Here is a 19029-nt window from a genome sequence, read left to right on the forward strand (position 1 = left end):
TTAATAAGTCACCAGTAACGCCAAAGAGGAGTAAGTTTACGAGCCTTTATTTGCATAATGCAAATAAAACTATACACAATAACCACCCGTACAAGGACTTTGGGAACAATACAAGAATTCGAGCTTGCCAATTATTGTCAGCATTAGTTTAATTTCTACATAGTAGCCTCCCAGATGCACAATTATTTTCTCAACTCAGAAAAACTCGTACCCTCTGGGTCTCGCACGCACACGCACGCACACATACATGTATATGTAATAATACGGGGTTTGGTGGAGAATATCACAGACGTGCATCTGGAGTTTTGTGCAAGTCGGGTGGCTCTGCTGGATCTAGTCATACTCCCAGGAAAGCCAAAGCTGTATCCCTCTCCTCCATCAGCTCTGCTGCTGTTGCATCCATCTTTGTTTGAGAGAAGCTATTGATGCCAAGGCCATCGACAATTTTCCAGGACTTGTCCTGAGGATGCAACATGAGTTAATTTTCCAGCATTTCACACATGAATATCAGGCGACGTTTACTTCTGGGTTTTTATAAGATGTTGTTGTGTGAACACAGGATTAGATTACCTTGTGAATTTGGACAGGGAATGAATAGATGAGGTCATCTGGGACTCCATAAGAGTTGCCAGTAGAGTAAACACCCATGGAGATAAATTCACCCTAAAAGAAAAATATTTACATATATACATTTTTACCCCAGTAGTGATAATTTACTGCATTGATCATCACACCAACTTAGTCATTCATATGTCTGAAGTCCGTAAGGCATATATAAATTAAGAATCTGAAAAAAATAAATGCAGCTGTGGCATTAACCTCAGGGGTGCCAGTCCAGATATCCCTCATGTGGTCACAAATGGCCTTGGCTGCAGACATGGCGCTGGACAGCTTCCGTGCCTTGATGACCGCAGCACCTCTTTGCTGCACAGTCTGCAGTCAAGTGATGTAAAAATATAATTGTCAATAATACCGGTCTGCTTTAAAAGTTAAACAAGGCATTTTAAAAGGCAAGATTTTCAAGCACAAATGTTAAATGTACTCCACACTCCAAATCACAGGAGGGAAACTCACAGCGATGAACTCTCCCTTAAGCCAGGCTTCGTCCTTGATAGCATCGAAGCAGGTGAGCTCACTCCCAGACATGTTAACCATACAGTGATGCACATCTGGGTACTGGGTGGAGGAGTGGTTGCCCCAGATGATCACGTTCTTCACATGGGTCGCAGGAACACCGCAACGCATTGCCACCTTTAGAAAGCAGATGAAGTAAGAAGGCTAAGTTTCATTAATTGAATTGAGAACTGAAATGCAGTAGGAGGTAAAAAGTAAACACGCCTGAGATCGAGCCCTGTTGTGGTCCAGACGGGTGAGACAGGAGAAGTTTGCTTTAGGGATGGAGGGAGCAGACTTGGCTGCAACCAAGCAATTGGTGTTTGCAGGGTTTCCAACCACAAGCACCTAAAAATGAACAAAATTAGCTGAAACACAATCTTGAGACTTCACCATCACTACTTCAACGCCGTATTTTAAAATTTACAGCGCTTAAAAAGGGAGAAAAGTAGTTTAAAAGCACTCTCTTTACCTTAACAGTCTTCTTGGAGAACTTTTCTAGTGCAGATCCTTGACTCTTGAAGATGGCCACATTGGCTTTAAGCAGGTCCTTCCTCTCCATACCCTCTTTCCTCGGCATTGATCCCACCAATATGGCAGCATCCAGATCCTTGAAGGCAACTTCCTCCATGTCGGTGGCAATAATGTCTGAGGATTATAGTGAAATTATAAATGCTGCAGGTTGCATATGCTTATATATTTTCACCCTTTTTCAAGTATGTGTATACTGTCTCTCACCTTGTCTTGATAATGTAATCTACCATTTTTTTTATAATTTATTTGTCAAATAAAAGTAAATGATTGTCTATCAAATAAGTTACTATCAAATAATTAAAAAAAAATAATTGTGGCACATGTAATTATATTTTAGGATTTGGTGTAAAAAAAAAAAAAATCACAGTGCAGAATGATACATATATGTATATATATGCATTTTATCAAATAATGTAACATTCATAATAATTAAATGGTATCACAAACCCATCTTAGAATTAAACTTGGTTGTCTCTACAGCGCACCACGTCCAAAAATGCATTTTTACCAACCCCAAGTGTGACTTTACTGTATTGTAGGGCTGGGACCATCTCAATGCATGAAGTGTTGTCTTTGCAGCACTGTTGTTAAAACAGGGGCCTCTCACAGCCTCGGTCCGAACAAAGCAAAACGGCACCAATGCAAAGGAAAAATTCCAGGTCACAAAGCAGACGGCACGTCATGGTGCCTCACGACTGAAGTCATGATGGCATTTACGCACCGAGCGGCCTTGTCGAGGACACGAGTGCTTGGTGGAGCACGAGGACACGGTCTCAATATTACAGTTTAAACACAGCAGTAACGAAGACTTTAGGCTGCAGTATCAAAGCAGGATGGTCTGTGTTAAAAGTATTTACCAGCTATGTGCACATCTAACCCTGTCATTTTAATATGAACATGAAAGAACTCCATGAACAGATAAAGCACATGTCTCACATATGTTTGAGCCACAAATGCAAAATCACTGATCTAGTTTTTCCTGTTTTTCCTGAGATTACCTTTTAGCTGTTGGCTATATTTTTTCCCCTGTTGGTTTTGTAGACTAAATAAGTTGTCAAGACTGTTGAATCCTCACTGTGTGAATTCTGGTGTTTTCAGTGTAGCTGGGAACATCTGGTGAACAACGCCTACGTCTGCAACTTATATCGGGCACTTTAACTTGATCCAACTATAAAACCTATATGCAGGCCTTTTATTTGCTTGTTTGTGGGGGATTTTTGTGCAAAACACAAAAGCTTAATTTTGGTTTAATACATTAAATCTTCAATCAATTCAGAATTCATAGAGCATTTTCACAAAAATGCAATAAATAAATTTTAAAAAGTGAAATATGCATTTGAAAATATTTTTGCCACCATCTTAAATGTTTACCTCTCAAAAGTGGGAGGGCACAGTCCTGCAGCTCCATGACAACACCTTCCAGAACTGGAAGCATGGCAGTGATGTCCAGAAGGAGCAAGATGATTGGCTGACAGGAGCAGGGGGGAGTAGAGAGTTCATGGAATGAGATATAAAACACAACTAAACATGAATGGAAGTGAAGTTCATGCTTCAATCACATTCAGGGGAGTGTTTTTAGACAGTGAAAGCCTGAGCCACACTGCACTCAGGCTAACATACTCAAGTCATTTTAAAGTTGGTCTAACTTTACTGGCACATGATCCATTTAACTGACTTCAAGGACAATCCTGATTTAGGCTGCCCAGTGCGACCTGATCCCCTACTTCCATGGAAAATTCTCTGGTGGGCCACTGTGCAGGGGCGGCATGGAAAACTTACAATTATAGCAATTACACTGGCAATTGGACTTATGCTGTACTTCTTAGAATTCTGCAGATTACAACATCCAAGTGAGATCAAAGTAGCTGCAGTGGAGGTTTTTTTTGCATGTGTGTAACTGGGCCAAAGCTCCTCTTTACCTGATCTTTGCCAAATACATCTCCCTTGGCAATGCTGAACAGCAGGGAATAGGCAATCTGCCCAGCAGCACCAGTCACCAGAACTCTGATAGGCTCAGCCTGCAAGACACAACGCTGTGAGCACCAGAAAGAAATGGACACCTTAACTGTTCAGAGCACATGGTGGAGGTGTTTATTCGTGTCAGGAGGATTTACTCAAGCTCAGTTAAATATAGACGCTTCTTCCCATATATGCATCAGTGTTACATAACAAAAGGAGTGCACTTGTATTCATTCAACGTTAACTCTTACCAGCTTCAGCAGTCTTCATTTAATACAATTAACTGAACTAGATGCACTGCAAATCAAAACGCCAGAAATTAATCGGAAAAAAAAACCCACATAATTTTCTGCTGCGACAACGCAGAAGGTTCGCACGCTTTCACAAAACGTTTTGTGAATATTTCACGTCAAAAACCACAGCCCAAATGTCTGTTTAGCTACGTTAGAACGGATCACTAAACAGACAAACTTCTCCCGTTTCTACTCACCATGATAGTACGACAGTTTGAATAAGCTCTTTCTCCTGTCGCTTCCGCCACTTGTGAGCACTATTTAAGAGCTTGACTAATCACGACACTTGTCGCCGTTTGACGGCAAAGGAATGTTGCTGGTACTTGTAGTTCTTCATTTGGAATGTACTTGAAATGGATTTCGACAGTTTACACAAGCTGCAGCGAAAGAGGCCTCGGTATTGGTATGGCATCTGTAAAGCAGTATTTATAAAGCGCATAAAGGATTCTGAGTCTAAATGTGTTAATCCAGTGGCTTGATGAGTGCTAGCTTGGTTAGCATAGCATGATAAATTGAGTTTGTCGTTGCTTAGCGACCTGAGCGTAGCGGCAGCTAGCATCGTGAGCAGAGACAACTTTGTGTCAGAAAATTAAGCAGAAAACACACCTTAGCTATTTATTTACCCACCAACCAAGACGCAGTATAATGACGTGAAATCCATTGATTAAATGCAAAGAATTGTGATTCACTTTATCTCGCCGAAGTTAAATAATGCTAACTAAATTAGTAGCTCATGTTTGCACCGACTAATGTTTGTATTTGATTTAATTTAATAATTTAAATTTAGCATTACAGCATTACGGCTGAGCTGTCCACGACAGGATACATCATTAATCAAGGTTCAGTTAAAATACATATATGTTCTACTTTTAATTGGGGAAGAAGTAATCCGGCTCCTTATCCAGCCGTCCTGCTTAGCTGTGACTCAAAACTAACTCGAATTGTCCATTTCTTCATTGATTATTCCTGCCTTTAGGTCGAATATTTAAGTAATCTGCGGCGTGCATCATCCAGTGTTTCAACGTTTCCCCTCCGAGCCTGAGCCTTTCTTAAAGTGTGAAACTGCTTCCTCCCACTGTCAGGTGAGTGCCAGATCATTTTATGGCCCCATTTTAGGTTCTTTGAACAAACAGATGTTGTTTTGCCTGTCTCAAGACATTCTCTGCAAACAGCTGTGGAGTGCACACGTTTTTCTATGGATTTTTGTAGATGGCATAAATAGATTGAAACAAATTCTATGCATCCAACATACATTTCGAGACCTGGAGTATGGCCTGACTTGCCAACAAGTCACCTCAGTGCTTTTGTTCATGTGTTTTTCAAATGTCTCCCACTTTATGCATTAAAAAAACAGCCTCTGCAAAGCAGGTCCTTATATGCAAATATAAATATAGACATATAATGGTATAATTATTGGTGTTATTATTAAGTACAATTTTAACATGTACCAGTAACTACAAATCACTCAAAATATTGTGTGCCAGATTAAATCTAGTTAAAAGGTTTACATCTTAAACTATTATTATTATTATTGACATCTACTGTATATTTACTAAAGGAAATATAACAAATGGTTTTTTTGGGGTCTTTTTTAGGTCTATTGATATATTGTCCAGTGAACAGATTGCATCTTTGATGAGATTACCACTGAGGTTGGTCATTAGCGGAGCTTTTGTTCTGACCTCTGACCTCTGACCCTTTCCAGACATTTTCTGAAGTCAGTCAATAAAATATCCTTGACAGTTCCGTTTATACTTTTTAGCAGACAAAACTGTTCATAGGATCCTGGGATTTTTATAAAACTTGAATATTTTTTTTCAGCAATGCAAATGTTTTATTGCATACTTTTTGACAATATTTTTTTAATATGTATATCAAAACCACGCTGTACTGTCAGCAATTGCGATCTCCTGTCATTACTTCAGCATCCATCAGTCATTTTCCTGTTCTCACGGCTGATTCTATGAGCTGTAATAAAATAATCCAACAGATGTCCCTGTTTGACCGTAGCACAAACTTCTCAGGCGGTTACTTGGTAATAGCCAGTTTCACTCTCTTGGCCCAGACCAGGAATAAACCAAAGATAAAAGAAGATTTTTATAATCTTGGAACAATTGCAGATGTAGGATGAATAAACATTCTTTTTGATTGTTTTTAATATGTGTATGCAGCACTCATATCAAAGCAGGTTAATGTATAAATCAGAAACTGAGGTGAATCAAGACAAGCTAGCAACATTGGATTTTACAAGTGGTGAAATAATTGAGTTTTTAGTTCTTTCTGCATCAAAAAGAAAAACAACTGTGATATCACAACAAACTGTGATATCACAAGGCAACAAACTGCTCTCCAGACATATTTCATGTGTAAACCATGTTAAGCACATCCCCCAGATTACCTTTTTCTGACCCATCATGCCTTGTTTGTATTCAGAATTATCCAGATGATGCTGCAGAAATTTCTGCACTGTCTTGTAGGACCGAGGCCTGAAAGCCTTTAGTGATTCGTGGTCTACCTTGATGTACTCCTTCAGTTCCTCTGTCACCTGTGATTACACCTGAGGCACTTTTCTTGTTTTGGAATTTAGAACAAAGTGACCAAACCTCCAGTCTTCAACAAATGCCACAAATTCCTTATGGCATGTTCATTAAACACTGCAAGGCTGTCTCTCAAGGCTGTGCACTTATCTATCTAATGCATTTGCTTTAGCAAATGGTCCGTGACTCCAGCTGATTGGCAGACCTGTCTTCTTTTTAATCTCAATCAGATGCACGATAGTAGATCACAGCTTTCTTATTTTAGACTTTCTCGCTTGTGGTGTGACTTTGAATGTGTCCTCATGATCATTTATGTGAGATAATGGTTGTTGTTCTGCCAGTGGCCACATGGCGTCACTATACTGCCACAGGTGGATGTCGTTCCTCTGGTTAAACTGGGATCACTGTCCAGTCCCACACTTTTATAAAAACTCACTGAAGGATGACCAGAATTGTGGCTGCAATGGCGCTTTGACTGACTGATGTGGCAGCAACCCCACTTTGGAGAGGATGTGAGGTGGTTCGTGTTTTATCAGCGTAAATGTGTTAGCATAATATGACTGGCTGACAAGCTGCACCTAGCCCACTCACACCACCTTTCAATAACTTAAAGCCTCAAATCCATCCAACTGGACTGGTGGTGGCGACTTGGTGTCGATGCTGGCAGTCACAGAACTGTGGACAACCATAATGGGCCGTGGCACGCTTGGGGGCCACGTAGTCCACTACATTCCTGGTGCATCCAAAAGACTAGTTGGGTTGCCTGCAGGTTACCCGCAACAGTGCTTGTTGCTGTTTGTCTGCGCTCACTAAAAGGAAAGAATGTTTTCCCCCACAACATGGCTGTGTGGGGATTAACACCCATTCTGAGTGGCCCCAGGTCGTGCAGCAGATGCTAGCCAGGATAGTGCTTGTTGCCGTGCCGACAGCTAGCCAGCAGGAGTGGACCGCCTAGACAATGTTAAGCCTAAATATGGCAGGTTTCAGTCAGCAAAGAGGCAGTCGAACATTAGAATGACTGGCTGTTATTAGGCATTATTCATGCGCAGTGATCAACTGAGATCATTAATAACATATTCTATATCTCCGATTGGTCTTGACCATAGCTCTTGTTCAAACGCCGTAGGCTCAGTACTGTTAAAACAGACTCGATCAGCTCAAGTGGAATCTGAGAGTGTTGGGTTTACAAGAGCAAAATGTAGATTAAACAGATGTAAATCATCCGTCAGAAATCACTGCTGCAGCTTTAACGATCATTCTCTTCTAAATCCTTTTCCATTGTGTATTTATGACAATTAAAATCCCAAAACCTTTAAAAAATAAATTTAAAGAGGCCTTAAAAAGATGAGTAAGTCAAAAGCAAAGTTTTATTTTGTCATCTCTCCTCTAATAAGTAGTTTGAGTTGTAGGTGCGGCATTGTTTCGTGTGGTTGTTTGATGTGAAAGAAGAACTTGTTCTCAGACAGGTCTACCTGCAGGGTGAATGTGTTTAACACCGGGCCTGGTACAGGCCCCAGTCATTTCATATCCATCAGGCTAAAGAGAAAGGAGGGTCAAACGAGGCATGCAGAGAGAGCAGCTTTCAGCTCTGAATTAGCAGGATTGCCATTAGTCTATCTTGTGCCGGACACACCTCAGTGTCCCAAACACTAGGGCTGGACTGCTTTCACACACAACTGTGTGTTTAAAGGTCATGAATTGTGTGCTCATTTTGTGTAGGTTGACCTGCAAGTTAGGGTCACATCACCAATCACATTTGCTTGTAAAAACAGCTCATTTAAGAAAGCACTGAGTTTCTAGAGCTGTGGTTTATTTCATTTTTGAGATTTAGGTTTGAACGGTTTTTAGCTGTTGCCAAAGTACTGCAAAACAGTCTAAGTTTACACCACCAGTTGCTTTTAAAGGTCATATTGCTGTGATGAGCACGATAGCTCCAGCACTATACAGGGGCTTCTGCAGCAGGGGGTTGAAAGAGATGCGTCCATCTCTGAGGTCAGAGCAAAGGGAACAAACTTCTTGGTCCAACTGCCATCGATGTCCAACCACTCTGTGCCATGTCAACCTGTCAGAGAAGGAGGCACGAGCCGCTGAGAGGTGTCCGAGGTGTCATGGCCTCATCTGCGAGGTGACAGACAGCCCGTGTGTGAGATTGTGACGGGAAAATAAGACCACTGAGAAGTCTAGGGGACGTTTATCGTGACCTTTCGTGTTGCAGGGGTCCGGCTCGCTCTGTGAATCTGACAATAACTTTAAAGGGCCGTGTCTTCCTGAGCACTTATGACAAGTGTGTGTAGGTATGTGTGCAGGTGTCAAAGCAGCAACACTTAAGCCGTAGGTGTCAGCTGCGAAAATGCAACTAAAGGATACTTCTAAAATTAAAGAAAAAAAAAATATATATGAAGTTATGTACCATTAATCTATTTCATTGAACATAGAGATAAAAAGATAGATAATCAGTCTGGACAAATGGACATATCCTAATATTTCCTGTTTGTTTGTGAGCCTATGTGTGTTTTCCAGTATATGTTTTTGTGGTCAAGAGGTGAGGGACGAACAACAGGGCAGCAAACAGCTTTAGAGGCGGTAAATCCAACACCATAAACAGAACCGCGGTCCCTGTGACATGTGTAACCTTCGCTGTGACAGGGGACAGACACCAGAGAGCCACACACTCCCCGAGAATCTCTTTGAAGTTGGCCAGCAGTCGTGCATCTGGTTTGGAAGTATTGTGTTTCCTGCCCTTGGGTGCAGCCGGAGGGCAGATGCACCAGGCTTTTAGCGGAACACTTGCCAGGATTAGGCCTATTAGCTGAACAGGAGTGAAAGACAATCGGGCTGGAATCCACTCTGATTGTGGAAATTTTGTATTGTCAGAAAACATTTTTTGGGGGGGGGGGTCTGCTTCTTTCTCTTCGCAGTCACATTAAACAGAAACCCAGCGAAGAAGGCGGCACCAAACACGTCTTTTCTCTGCCTGTTTCAGTCATTACGGGTGCTGTGTTTGCATTTCTGCTCCAGGTGCTGGGTAAATACCTCTGCTGTAAGTTTTATATCTTTTCAGCCACTTTCTACCTCTCTCCCTCCATTACCTCCTCTAATGACGTTTACACATCTGCTTAGAAGTGCCTCCACTCGTCTGCCACTCTGTCCATTTCTCTCTCTCTCTCTCCATTCCTTTGTTGCTAACTTTAAGAAGTTAGAACTGCTTTCAGCTATTGAGTCAGTAACCTAATATAATGATTGTTCAGAATTGTGTTTGAAAAGTGTAAAGAAAGGCCATGTTGTAATAGGATTTTTATCTCATCAAAATGTTGCATCATTGGCCATAAATCTGTAAATTCCAAACACAAATTCTTGCTCTATATTTCTAGAAAAACTGAACTTTTAAACTCTCACCTCCTCGCCCCCTCTGAACCCTGAGCCGTGTCTTTTCTGCGCGCACATACACATTTAAGCGCACTCGCACACATGCAGACACGTCCTAGTAGAAATGTGTCACCAGATAGAGAGACCTGCCCGGCGGCCACGTCGCTGCAGCTTCATTTTCCTGCTGATTGACATGCCAGGTAAACTGCTCAAGCACATTCACACACATGTCCACATGCATGCAGAGCGACTGTACCTGTCACCTCTGTTCAGCAGTATTACCTTTACCTCATTTTGTTCTGCCTGTCCATCACTTCTATTCTTCTTCTGCCGGCAGCTGAAAGGACTCCAGCGGGACTTTGTTAAGTGTCTGTGTGAAAGGCTTTCGGCCTGCTGCCTGGCGCCACTTTGCCCACCCTCCACTCTCTTCCAGCGACCCCCCCCAGTGTTGTAATACGACAGTTGAGAAGATACACTGCAGTTGCCTGTGGTTGTGTTTGATTGTGTATGCGCGGAGGGGTAACTGTATACACCGGGGCCAGACGTTACAACACTTTCACGCGAAGGGAAAATATATTTCAGTTGGTCTCTTCACTTTTTTCTTTTCCTACTGGGTGGATCTAGTGGGGGCTCTAACCCCAGAGGCTAGAGTGTTTATTACAACCCAAAACGCCACAAAAGAACTTTTTCATTGATTAGTGAGGCAATTGACCCAGAAACAGCAATAACATCAAGTTACATTAAGGATTTTCTTTCTTCGCAATGAAATACTCGTAATCTAATCTTTTATTAGCAAGTTGGACAAGCTTGCAAAGAATCCGTTGTGAAACTTAGTTCCACCTGTATATTGTTAGAATCTTCTTTACCATTTTGTATATGGTCTCAGTTTTCACAGGCCTGTAGACCTTGTTGGACTTCCATTCTTTAAAGTAGCTAGTTTTTACTTCCAGTTATGTCACTCTTTCTGCAGACATACGTTATCCTTGAATTTTGTGTCCCTTCCTTTGCTGTGATAGGAGACTGGAAGTGTGATGGCTTCTCCCTACAGACTGCTGCAGATAAGCACTTGTGAATCACTTTTCATGGACTCATATGTATGTAAATGTGCGCATGTGTACATTTCCTCAGGTATCCCAATGCTGAAAGATAATAAGCATCATAGTGTATGTATCTGTCCATGCATGTGTGTTTGTGTGCCATATCAGAAGTGTGAGAGATGGGAGTGCATGTGGTGTAGCACTGACTTGAGTGCCTGAGTGTGTTTACTGAGTACATGAGTTTATTTCTTGAATACATCTCATATTGGAGAACATCCACTTGTAGACTCTCAGAGTATAGATCCAAGATGCTCTATTTGTTTTATTGGTGTTTGCTTTGTTACAAGTTGAAAACCTGTTCTAAAAACATCAGAAATAAAGTCATTGACAGATGCTGTAATTCAGTGCTGAGAAAGCATGGTGAGAGTAAGAATGACTAAGGTGGTTCCAAGTCTCTTAATGTTTATTTTATGTCTGTTGCTGTCGCTCTCTCTTTCTCTCTCTCTAATTGCAGTAGACTGAGGGATGACAGACATGGGTGGTCAGCAAATATGACATCATTTGCTAATAACTTTGAATCTATTTCAACATAAGAAACATTAAGTTGAAAACAACTGTTGATTTTAGCCCCCACCTGCTGACAGATGATGCCTGAACCCTTGTATGAAATGTAAAATCTATATACTATATAAGGAACTCTATGTCCAGACATTTTCAGATGCAACCTTGTTGCATGATGTTGCAGATATATAGTTTGTGTCAACTGTCATACTATCATGCAAATTAATGCAGTTTATTTGAGTCTTACATAAATTAAGAAAATTATTGGCTAAGTTCTTTTTCACTTTGGTTGTATAACTCTAAATAAAGAAAACATTCCTTTTATTCCTGACTCACTGTAAATTAGAATATTATTTAAACATACAGACAACGGGCAAAAATCTATTCATCTTTTCACACACACACACACACACACACACACACACACACACACAATAGCCACCCAGAGGGGACAGCGAAAGAAGAGCAGGGAAAGATGCAGAGAGCAGACAAGGTCGTAGTTCCTGTGGACTGTCTTTGAAAGAGGAGTCATATGTTTTGCCTCCCTTCCTTTGATGTTAAAGCAGCCTCTTTACTAGTGTAAAGACATAATACAATAACCTAGACCCCCAGCCCTCACCCAGCGCTCTGCACACTGGCTGAGCAGCTCTGCAGGGAGTCGGGTAACCTAAAGCAACCCCAAACAGAAGTCAGAATCAGTGTGGCAGCTGGCCAGGACCTGGGCTGTCTGTCTGTCTGCCTGCGTATGGGTGTGTATTGTTTACCTTCAGCACAAAATCTTAAAGATTTTGTGTCAAAAATAGGTTTTAATCATTCATTTAATCACTTTACCAACCACCAGTTTTAGATATAGTATTGTTTTTTTTATTATTATTATTCTCTAGTTCTAAATGGCTTCCAGTTGTTACTAGGAGCATTTAATTCACAAGTAGAATTTTAAATCCAGTTCAAAATGATTTTTTTTTCATATTTCAAGTGGCAGAGGTAACTGTATTTTTTTTAAATGCTAAAGGTGGGGCACAGTGAGTAGGCAGAAATAAAGCATGAAACATGGAATTGATGGTCCTCTGAGTCATATTTTTAAAAGTGTAGTTGAGGCTTTTGTGTATGTATAAGGAGACCAGATTGGCAAATTTGCAGACAGACATGATGATGTAGTGGAATGACAGCTGCTGTAAATGATTTTCAGGTGTTGTTTATCTTAGTCCCTGGTAAGAGGATTACCGGTACATCTTTAACTAAGTCTTACTTACACAGCTATGGTTCAAAATGGAGTCCCATTATATAACCTATTATTTTCAAGGCATTTTTAGCACTAATTAGATAGAGACCGGAGACATGATGGGTCGAAGATGGTGATATGAACCCAGCCTCTACCTCCAAGTAGAACAAATGTCATCAGAAAATAAATGATCGGTCCTTCCCAGAAAACCCCACAGAGACGACCAGAAAAAGCTCTACACGCTAGCCCTCCAGGAACAAACGTTAACGGGCTGCAGGAGTTGTCTGTCATAGACCTGTCTTGTTTTGACTGCCTGATGTGAGGAATCTCGCCTGCTTTGTCTGAACTGTCAGCGCTAAAGTGTATGTCCATCGCTGCTCACCCATCATTTGTTGATGTAGGCATTTTTGATCCATCTCTTCGATTCGCGTCACTTAACATACACATAAAATATAAATAGACACCTGTTCACTCTTAAATATTCTCCAACTCTTGTATTTCTTATGTGTGGCCTGGTGGTGTACATGGAAGTGCTTTTTTGACCCTCACACCTATGAATGTCAGTCTTTATCTTGCCCCCACGAGATAGTCCTCTATGATTGGTTCATCCGCCCTTTCTTTTTCCCCATCTCTTAATTTGCTCTTTGTTGTACTCGTCCCTCTCGGCAGACTCAGGTTACACTCCTCCGTCAGATGGCGTCTTGCCTGGCTGAGCTGCACTTGTGGTCCACCAAGAGCTCACTCAAAGTCAAAGGTAGCACTTATCAGCATGTTCAATCTCCTGCTCTCCCCACAATTGTCTCTCTGGTTTTTTCTGTCATCACTCACTTTGTTTTCACACCTTCTATCCACTTTAGCTGTATCATCTTTTACAATCAGGCTCTCAGTCAACACCAATTCACTTTCTCCACCCCAACTTTAAATTCTCATGTGTTTTTGTTTTAGTCTCTCTTTTGTATTATGCACGACTTAATCTGTTCATGTTGTGGTGTCTTGTAGTTTACATCCAACATACAGAGTAATGTATAGGGAGGATTGCCATTGTTTGGGCATGAAAAGGTCAATTCCACAATTAATTTCCATCAGTAAGGCAGTGCTTTCAAAAATCAAGAATAGTCACAAGTCATGTTACAGTAGATGCAGATTTAGACTTTGTATGTACAGAGGTGTCACGTCACATGTTTCACCCACACAACAGTACACCCTACATGCATCAAGAGCCATCAGGTGACCTGTGCTTTATAAAGACTACATTAGGTTTTTCTATAAGTTTGACTCTTCTGGCAGTTTTAGGTGTGTTGTCCAACCATTTATCGGTTTATCTCTAATGTTAGACAGAAATGCTGCTCCTCCATTTTCTTGTTTCCTCATCCCTTCCGTCCTGTCTCGTCTTTCACAGTCTGTTGAGCTTTAAACAGAGATAGTGTCTCTTGGAGAGTGACTGCCTTGAATGTGTTTTTATGTGCATACACAAAAGTACAACATGCTTTATATCCAGGGTGATGCTGACATATCCTTATTTGTTTGTTTTTTCCATTGCATGTGTCTTTGGACATCAGGTAAACATGTGCATGGATACATCTGTGGAAGGGACCAATGTAGCTGAGGTGTAACACTTTTCATCATCACTTTTTTTAATTGCATATGTCGGGTCCAAAACACAACAGCAGAGTCATAAAAGCAGCAGTGCCGTGCATTAGTATACAAGTAACCTGTGCTAATCACATTCAATTTAAGAAATAAAAAGCCCTTATTACCTTACATTGAATAATGACTGACCATTAGACCATTTTTACAGCCTCAATATACATTCACTTTATCATTATGTGTTATAACGGTTGTCTCGATCAACATAATATTCATAACGATGCAAACAAACTGTACAGGCACAGCAATTAGTTAAAAATGCATATTGCCAGTTGTTATTAGATCTTGGAAGACACTGGGATATGCTCAAGGTTATAGTGTCAGTCTCAGTCCCTGAAATGGAAAAAGTGACATCAAGCCAGAACTAAGAGTGTTGTGTTGTTGTGTTTGTATGCCTGCCATCAGCTAAATGCTGCTGTGTGACCTGGCCTCCTGAGCAGCTGCAGCCACAGCAACAGTGGAGCGATAAAGAAACGATGTGTTGTGCGAATCTCTGGCTGCTTATGGTTTGCGGCCTGCAGGAATAACACTGAGAGAAACACATCAGCTCAGCATTTTGTGTTTATGTGTGCGTGTGTGTGTCTTCATGTGTATATGTTTTCTTGTACATGCTACACAGTGTGGACCAGAATAGTGGAAAGTGAGGACATTTTGTAAAGTCCTCACAGTTCACGGGGCCATGTGAGGGTAAAGAGCTGTGTTTAAAAGTAGGGTTAGGGTTAGGCATGTGAATGCTAGGGTAAGGGGCTGGGCTATGTATTATTCAATGTGTGTGTGCTCGCTTGGGTGTGTGGTGTGAATATTACACTTTAGTTAGTTTAGTTACATGTTATGCAGAAATCTTTTATCCTATCTCTGGTGGGGATCGATGAAGGCTGACTACTGTCTTTATTAATACCCCTCGTCCCCCTACCCTTTTTTCTATTCTGGCTCGGACCCCCCAGCCCATCATCCCAGCTCCTCCTCCTCACAGGGGCCTTATCTCAGCTCAGACCCCAGTGTCGACAGACGGGACAGGCCGGTGGCTGATAGTGATTGTTTATCCCATGGTGTAAAATTGCTGATCTGTCTTCTGCTTTTCTCTGACAGATAGATGTTCATCTCTCTCTCTCTCTCTCTCTCTCTCTTTCTCTCTCACCCCACAGATACAGATATTGGCACCTATCAGTACTACGATAAAGGCGAGCCAGGTAAATAGTGTTTATATTGGATGTGTGTTTGCCTTTCAGATAAGTGGCATCAGTTTTGTATTTGGAATGGTTCTGACTTTCTTATATATGAAGAAGAGCTTTGCACTGTAAACACTCAGACACAAATTATTGGCCCTGTGTGTTTCAGTGTCTTTTAACCTTTAGTCACACATTCTTAACTCCACAGATGTTATTAGTATGTTGGACTGACACCCTAAAACCTTATATTACATGCATCGCACATGCTGCACGCAGGTTATTAGACCTCTCTGGTTCTATCTCTGTCAATCCCTGTGTTCCTGTTGACCCTGGGCCCTGTCACACAGCAATAGAAAAGCTAAACTGTTGACTTTCTCCTAGATCACATAGTAAGAGGCCTTATGTAGTCCATCCTCATGTTGCCTGAGGCCAGGAAGGCTTTACCATTCCTCACCTCACAGTTTTGATGGTATCAAAAGACCTATCAGGTCTTTCCTTTTTGTATGTCTAATCGGGTCTTCTGACCACAATACTCCATCCAAACATTACAAGTTAGAAATATCCTATTGTCACTATTATTATGACTATTTCCACTTCCAGTTTTTCTTCCTCGCTCTCTCTTCCTTTTGAGCCATTTCTGACCAGATTACATACTGCTTTAAGTCAATGGACACACTGGACTGCAGCACTATCAAACAAGCTCAACTCCTTATTTTCTATCCCCTTAAACATAAATAACACTGTACAATTTAAAGACTGTTTGTTTTGGCCTATTGTACTTGTTTATGTCCAATATTTACTTTTCTTCAAGATTTATTTTGCCCATGTCAACTTCTGAGGCATAAATCTGGATATTTCAGGATTTTACATCACTCTCTATATGTAGCTCTAATTTATTGTCTCCATATTGACATATTAAATGTTCATTTGTATTTGTGTAGTATTTAGGGTTAATTATGCCTTTTGTGTGCCCTCCGTCTCTTCCTTTTTGCCTCTCATCATGGGGGATTCTTCGTTCTCTCAGAAACTGACTTCTCTTTCATTCCCATCTTCAGTGACGAGATGATGCTCATGCTCCAAATCCTTTCATTTGGAGGATTACTAAACTGTGGCTTGATACCACAGTGTAGGGGGGATGGGATAGGCAGAGTAAGGAAGCCGTACAGCTATCCAAACATTTACACATACTGCTTTTATTGCTTGCTCAATATTAAATGTTGAGACTGACTTTGCAAAAAATCAAGCCTCTAGAAAAAAAAGTTTTGTTTTTTTAACTGTAAAGCCTGACTATCTACAATTGAAATGACCCTGTTTATCTTTTTAATTTCATTTCACTTGATGTATTTGTCAGCGAAACAACACAAAAGGTGTTAGACATGATTTTACTAATGCATTTTTTTTGACAAATAAAAGGTGACAAAAAATTAATGTGGATCTGGCTCTGAAATATAGATAACAACGTGCTGCATCCTGCACTAAACAATTGGTGTAGATTATTCAGTCGTTTGATTTAAAAAGCAAACAAACGTGTAGTTCCGCATCTATCCACTAGAGGTAGACCCAGCCTCATCAGTGCTGCTCTGGGGGACCCCTGCAGCCAAAACACTCCCCGCCCTTTCTACCCAGCCCGGAGCAGGTGCCCATGTCTGGGCCTGTCTGGCCCCTCACCCCCTTATCTGATTAATACTACTAATCCTGGAGGTGTTTCTGCCTGCCAGAAAAGACGGCCATAGGACTGGCTACGTTCATGCTCAGAGTGACCAGGCCATGAGGCGCGATTGTGGTTTGTTCTGTGCCAACGCGTTCCCTCAGAACTAAGGGGGTGGTTTGAGCTCCAGCTTAGTTTTCTGTCCATGTTGACAAAAACACGTATCTTCTACAGTAGTTTTTTTCTTTTTATTAAAATGTCTTAAGTTCTTCTTTTGTTTTCAGCCAATCCCCTTGAGCATCATTACTACAATGAGAAACTCCATTTTTCTGAAGGTAGGTTCGCAGCATTGGTACTGTAATTAAACTTCCTCTACATTTTATATTTAAATTAGTAATTTTCTTTTATAAATCATTGTCAATTGTCCTACTTCCTATAAAGTCCCACCTCTCTTCCCCTCATACTTTGCATTTCACTCAGTAGTGGAATATAAACACCCTTATCAGGAGACAAACACTCATCCCCCTGTCCCCCTGTTCCTCTGGACCCCACCTTCCACACCCTCATTTGCATGCATCTTACTGTTAATGGAGAAAAATATTTAAAAAAATAATGTTTTCTTTTCTGCCACTGAACTTCATGTATGTACATGGGCATAAGCAGCTACACAAATTCAATTAACTGTATTTTAATATGCTTCCCTCTGTTTAACCACCAGAGATAGATGGGAAAAGGGAATGGAAATTAAAGTGAATGGGCCTTGGTGTTGTAAAGGAGATATGTGCTGCTAACAGCGAGGTTGCATTTGGGAGATAACACAAGAGCATCAAAAGTCCTCACGATTAAATATTTGCCTCTCCTCAAGGACCTGTGTGTGTTTGTGAGTGTGTTTGAAGAGATGTTTTGCATTCACTAGACTCTTTAATAGTTTTTACTGTGGGGCCTTTTTGAAAAGTCTTACTTAATATAGTATAGTACTTAATGCTGTTGTGTTTACCTGGAAATTGAATGTGCCGGAACAGATTTATTGAAATAGATATATACATAATTGCCCTTTTTATTTTTCTAGCTTCTTCCTTTTATTTACTCTTCAAGAAATCCCTTCTCATGGATTTCAACTCATATAGAGAGGGCCACCCTTTTTATGGAAGATATTTTTAAAATTCCAATTAGGACCTTTTAACCCACCAAAAACAATCCCATTTCATTCTTTGCCAAGTCTCGTGATCTTTAAATTCTTTGTGTTTTTCCTAATAGCTCGAGGCTATTCTTGGACTCCCAAGAACCAGCGACCACAGAAACTACGGGATTCGCTGAAGGAGCTAGAGGTACCCGCCTCCTCCATTGGGCCGTCCAGCACGACTCCTCCTCCCTCCCCTCTTGTCTTCTTCCTCCCTCTGGGGATTTTGAAAGTTTTCCCTTTCCGAAACGGGCGATTGATTAACAAATAGGGGCATTCTCCCTCTCTTCTCCCTCTCCTTTTACTCTCCGTGTCCTTCCCGTTTGTTCCCCATTCTCCCTCTCCTCTCTCATCACCTCTCTTTCGACCAGGCTCTGTCATCAAGAGGGATATTTGAGGGGATCAGGGAGCTGCAGGCTGCCCCCTCATCTTCTCTTCCTCCCTCTCCCCCTCCTTTCTCTTCCTCCTTCCTTTCCTCTTGCTTCATTCACCCTCCTCCCCAACCTCCCCCACTCCCTCTGTACTTGTGGCCGTACAGACCAAGCTTTGTCTGATGGATCCTGTCTATGGCTGTTACACACATGCACACGCACTTGCCATTCACCCACCAGCATCACCCATAACCATTGTCTGAAATCACCAACACCCCATCTCACCTCCACACCCTACCTTCTTCCTCCTTCATACCACTCTCCTCCCATCCAATCACCCCAGCTGCGTGTGGAATGTGGCAGCAATGATACACACACGGCGCACGCACACA

The 19029-nt window shown here is 41.3% G+C and overlaps 2 protein-coding genes across 10 annotated transcripts in view; one reads left to right on the plus strand and one right to left on the minus strand.

Annotated features, from left to right (window-relative positions):
- Nucleotides 1-31: 31 nt before the first annotated feature.
- mdh1ab (malate dehydrogenase 1Ab, NAD (soluble)) lies at nt 32-4207 on the minus strand. Its single transcript, XM_011603080.2, has 9 exons — nt 4097-4207; nt 3567-3665; nt 3019-3115; nt 1586-1761; nt 1339-1461; nt 1075-1251; nt 820-933; nt 571-663; nt 32-460 (listed from the first exon to the last, which is right to left on the minus strand). Exons 1-9 carry the CDS (start codon nt 4097-4099, stop codon nt 338-340), a joined length of 1005 nt encoding a protein of 334 aa, XP_011601382.1. The 5' UTR covers nt 4100-4207; the 3' UTR covers nt 32-337.
- wdpcp (WD repeat containing planar cell polarity effector) overlaps nt 4182-19029 on the plus strand; it is a 42047-nt gene continuing 27199 nt past the window's right edge. For 5 of the 9 annotated variants that reach the window (XR_003888280.1, XR_003888278.1, XR_003888279.1 and 2 more), the window contains exons 1-6: nt 4183-4302; nt 4876-4981; nt 13292-13376; nt 15415-15459; nt 17371-17421; nt 18344-18414. Coding sequence is in view for 5 of the 9 variants with exons in the window: in XM_029835435.1 (XP_029691295.1) it covers nt 13316-13376; nt 15415-15459; nt 17371-17421; nt 18344-18414 (228 nt within the window). In the remaining 4 variants the exon portion in view is untranslated. Of the gene's footprint in view, nt 4303-4323; nt 4739-4875; nt 4982-13291; nt 13377-15414; nt 15460-17370; nt 17422-18343; nt 18415-19029 lie in introns of those variants that run through there. The other 4 variants (XR_003888277.1, XM_011603078.2, XM_029835436.1 and 1 more) reach the window with 4 other exon arrangements.

The sequence above is a fragment of the Takifugu rubripes genome, chromosome 4 (assembly GCF_901000725.2).
Source record: "Takifugu rubripes chromosome 4, fTakRub1.2, whole genome shotgun sequence".
Taxonomy (NCBI): domain Eukaryota; kingdom Metazoa; phylum Chordata; class Actinopteri; order Tetraodontiformes; family Tetraodontidae; genus Takifugu; species Takifugu rubripes.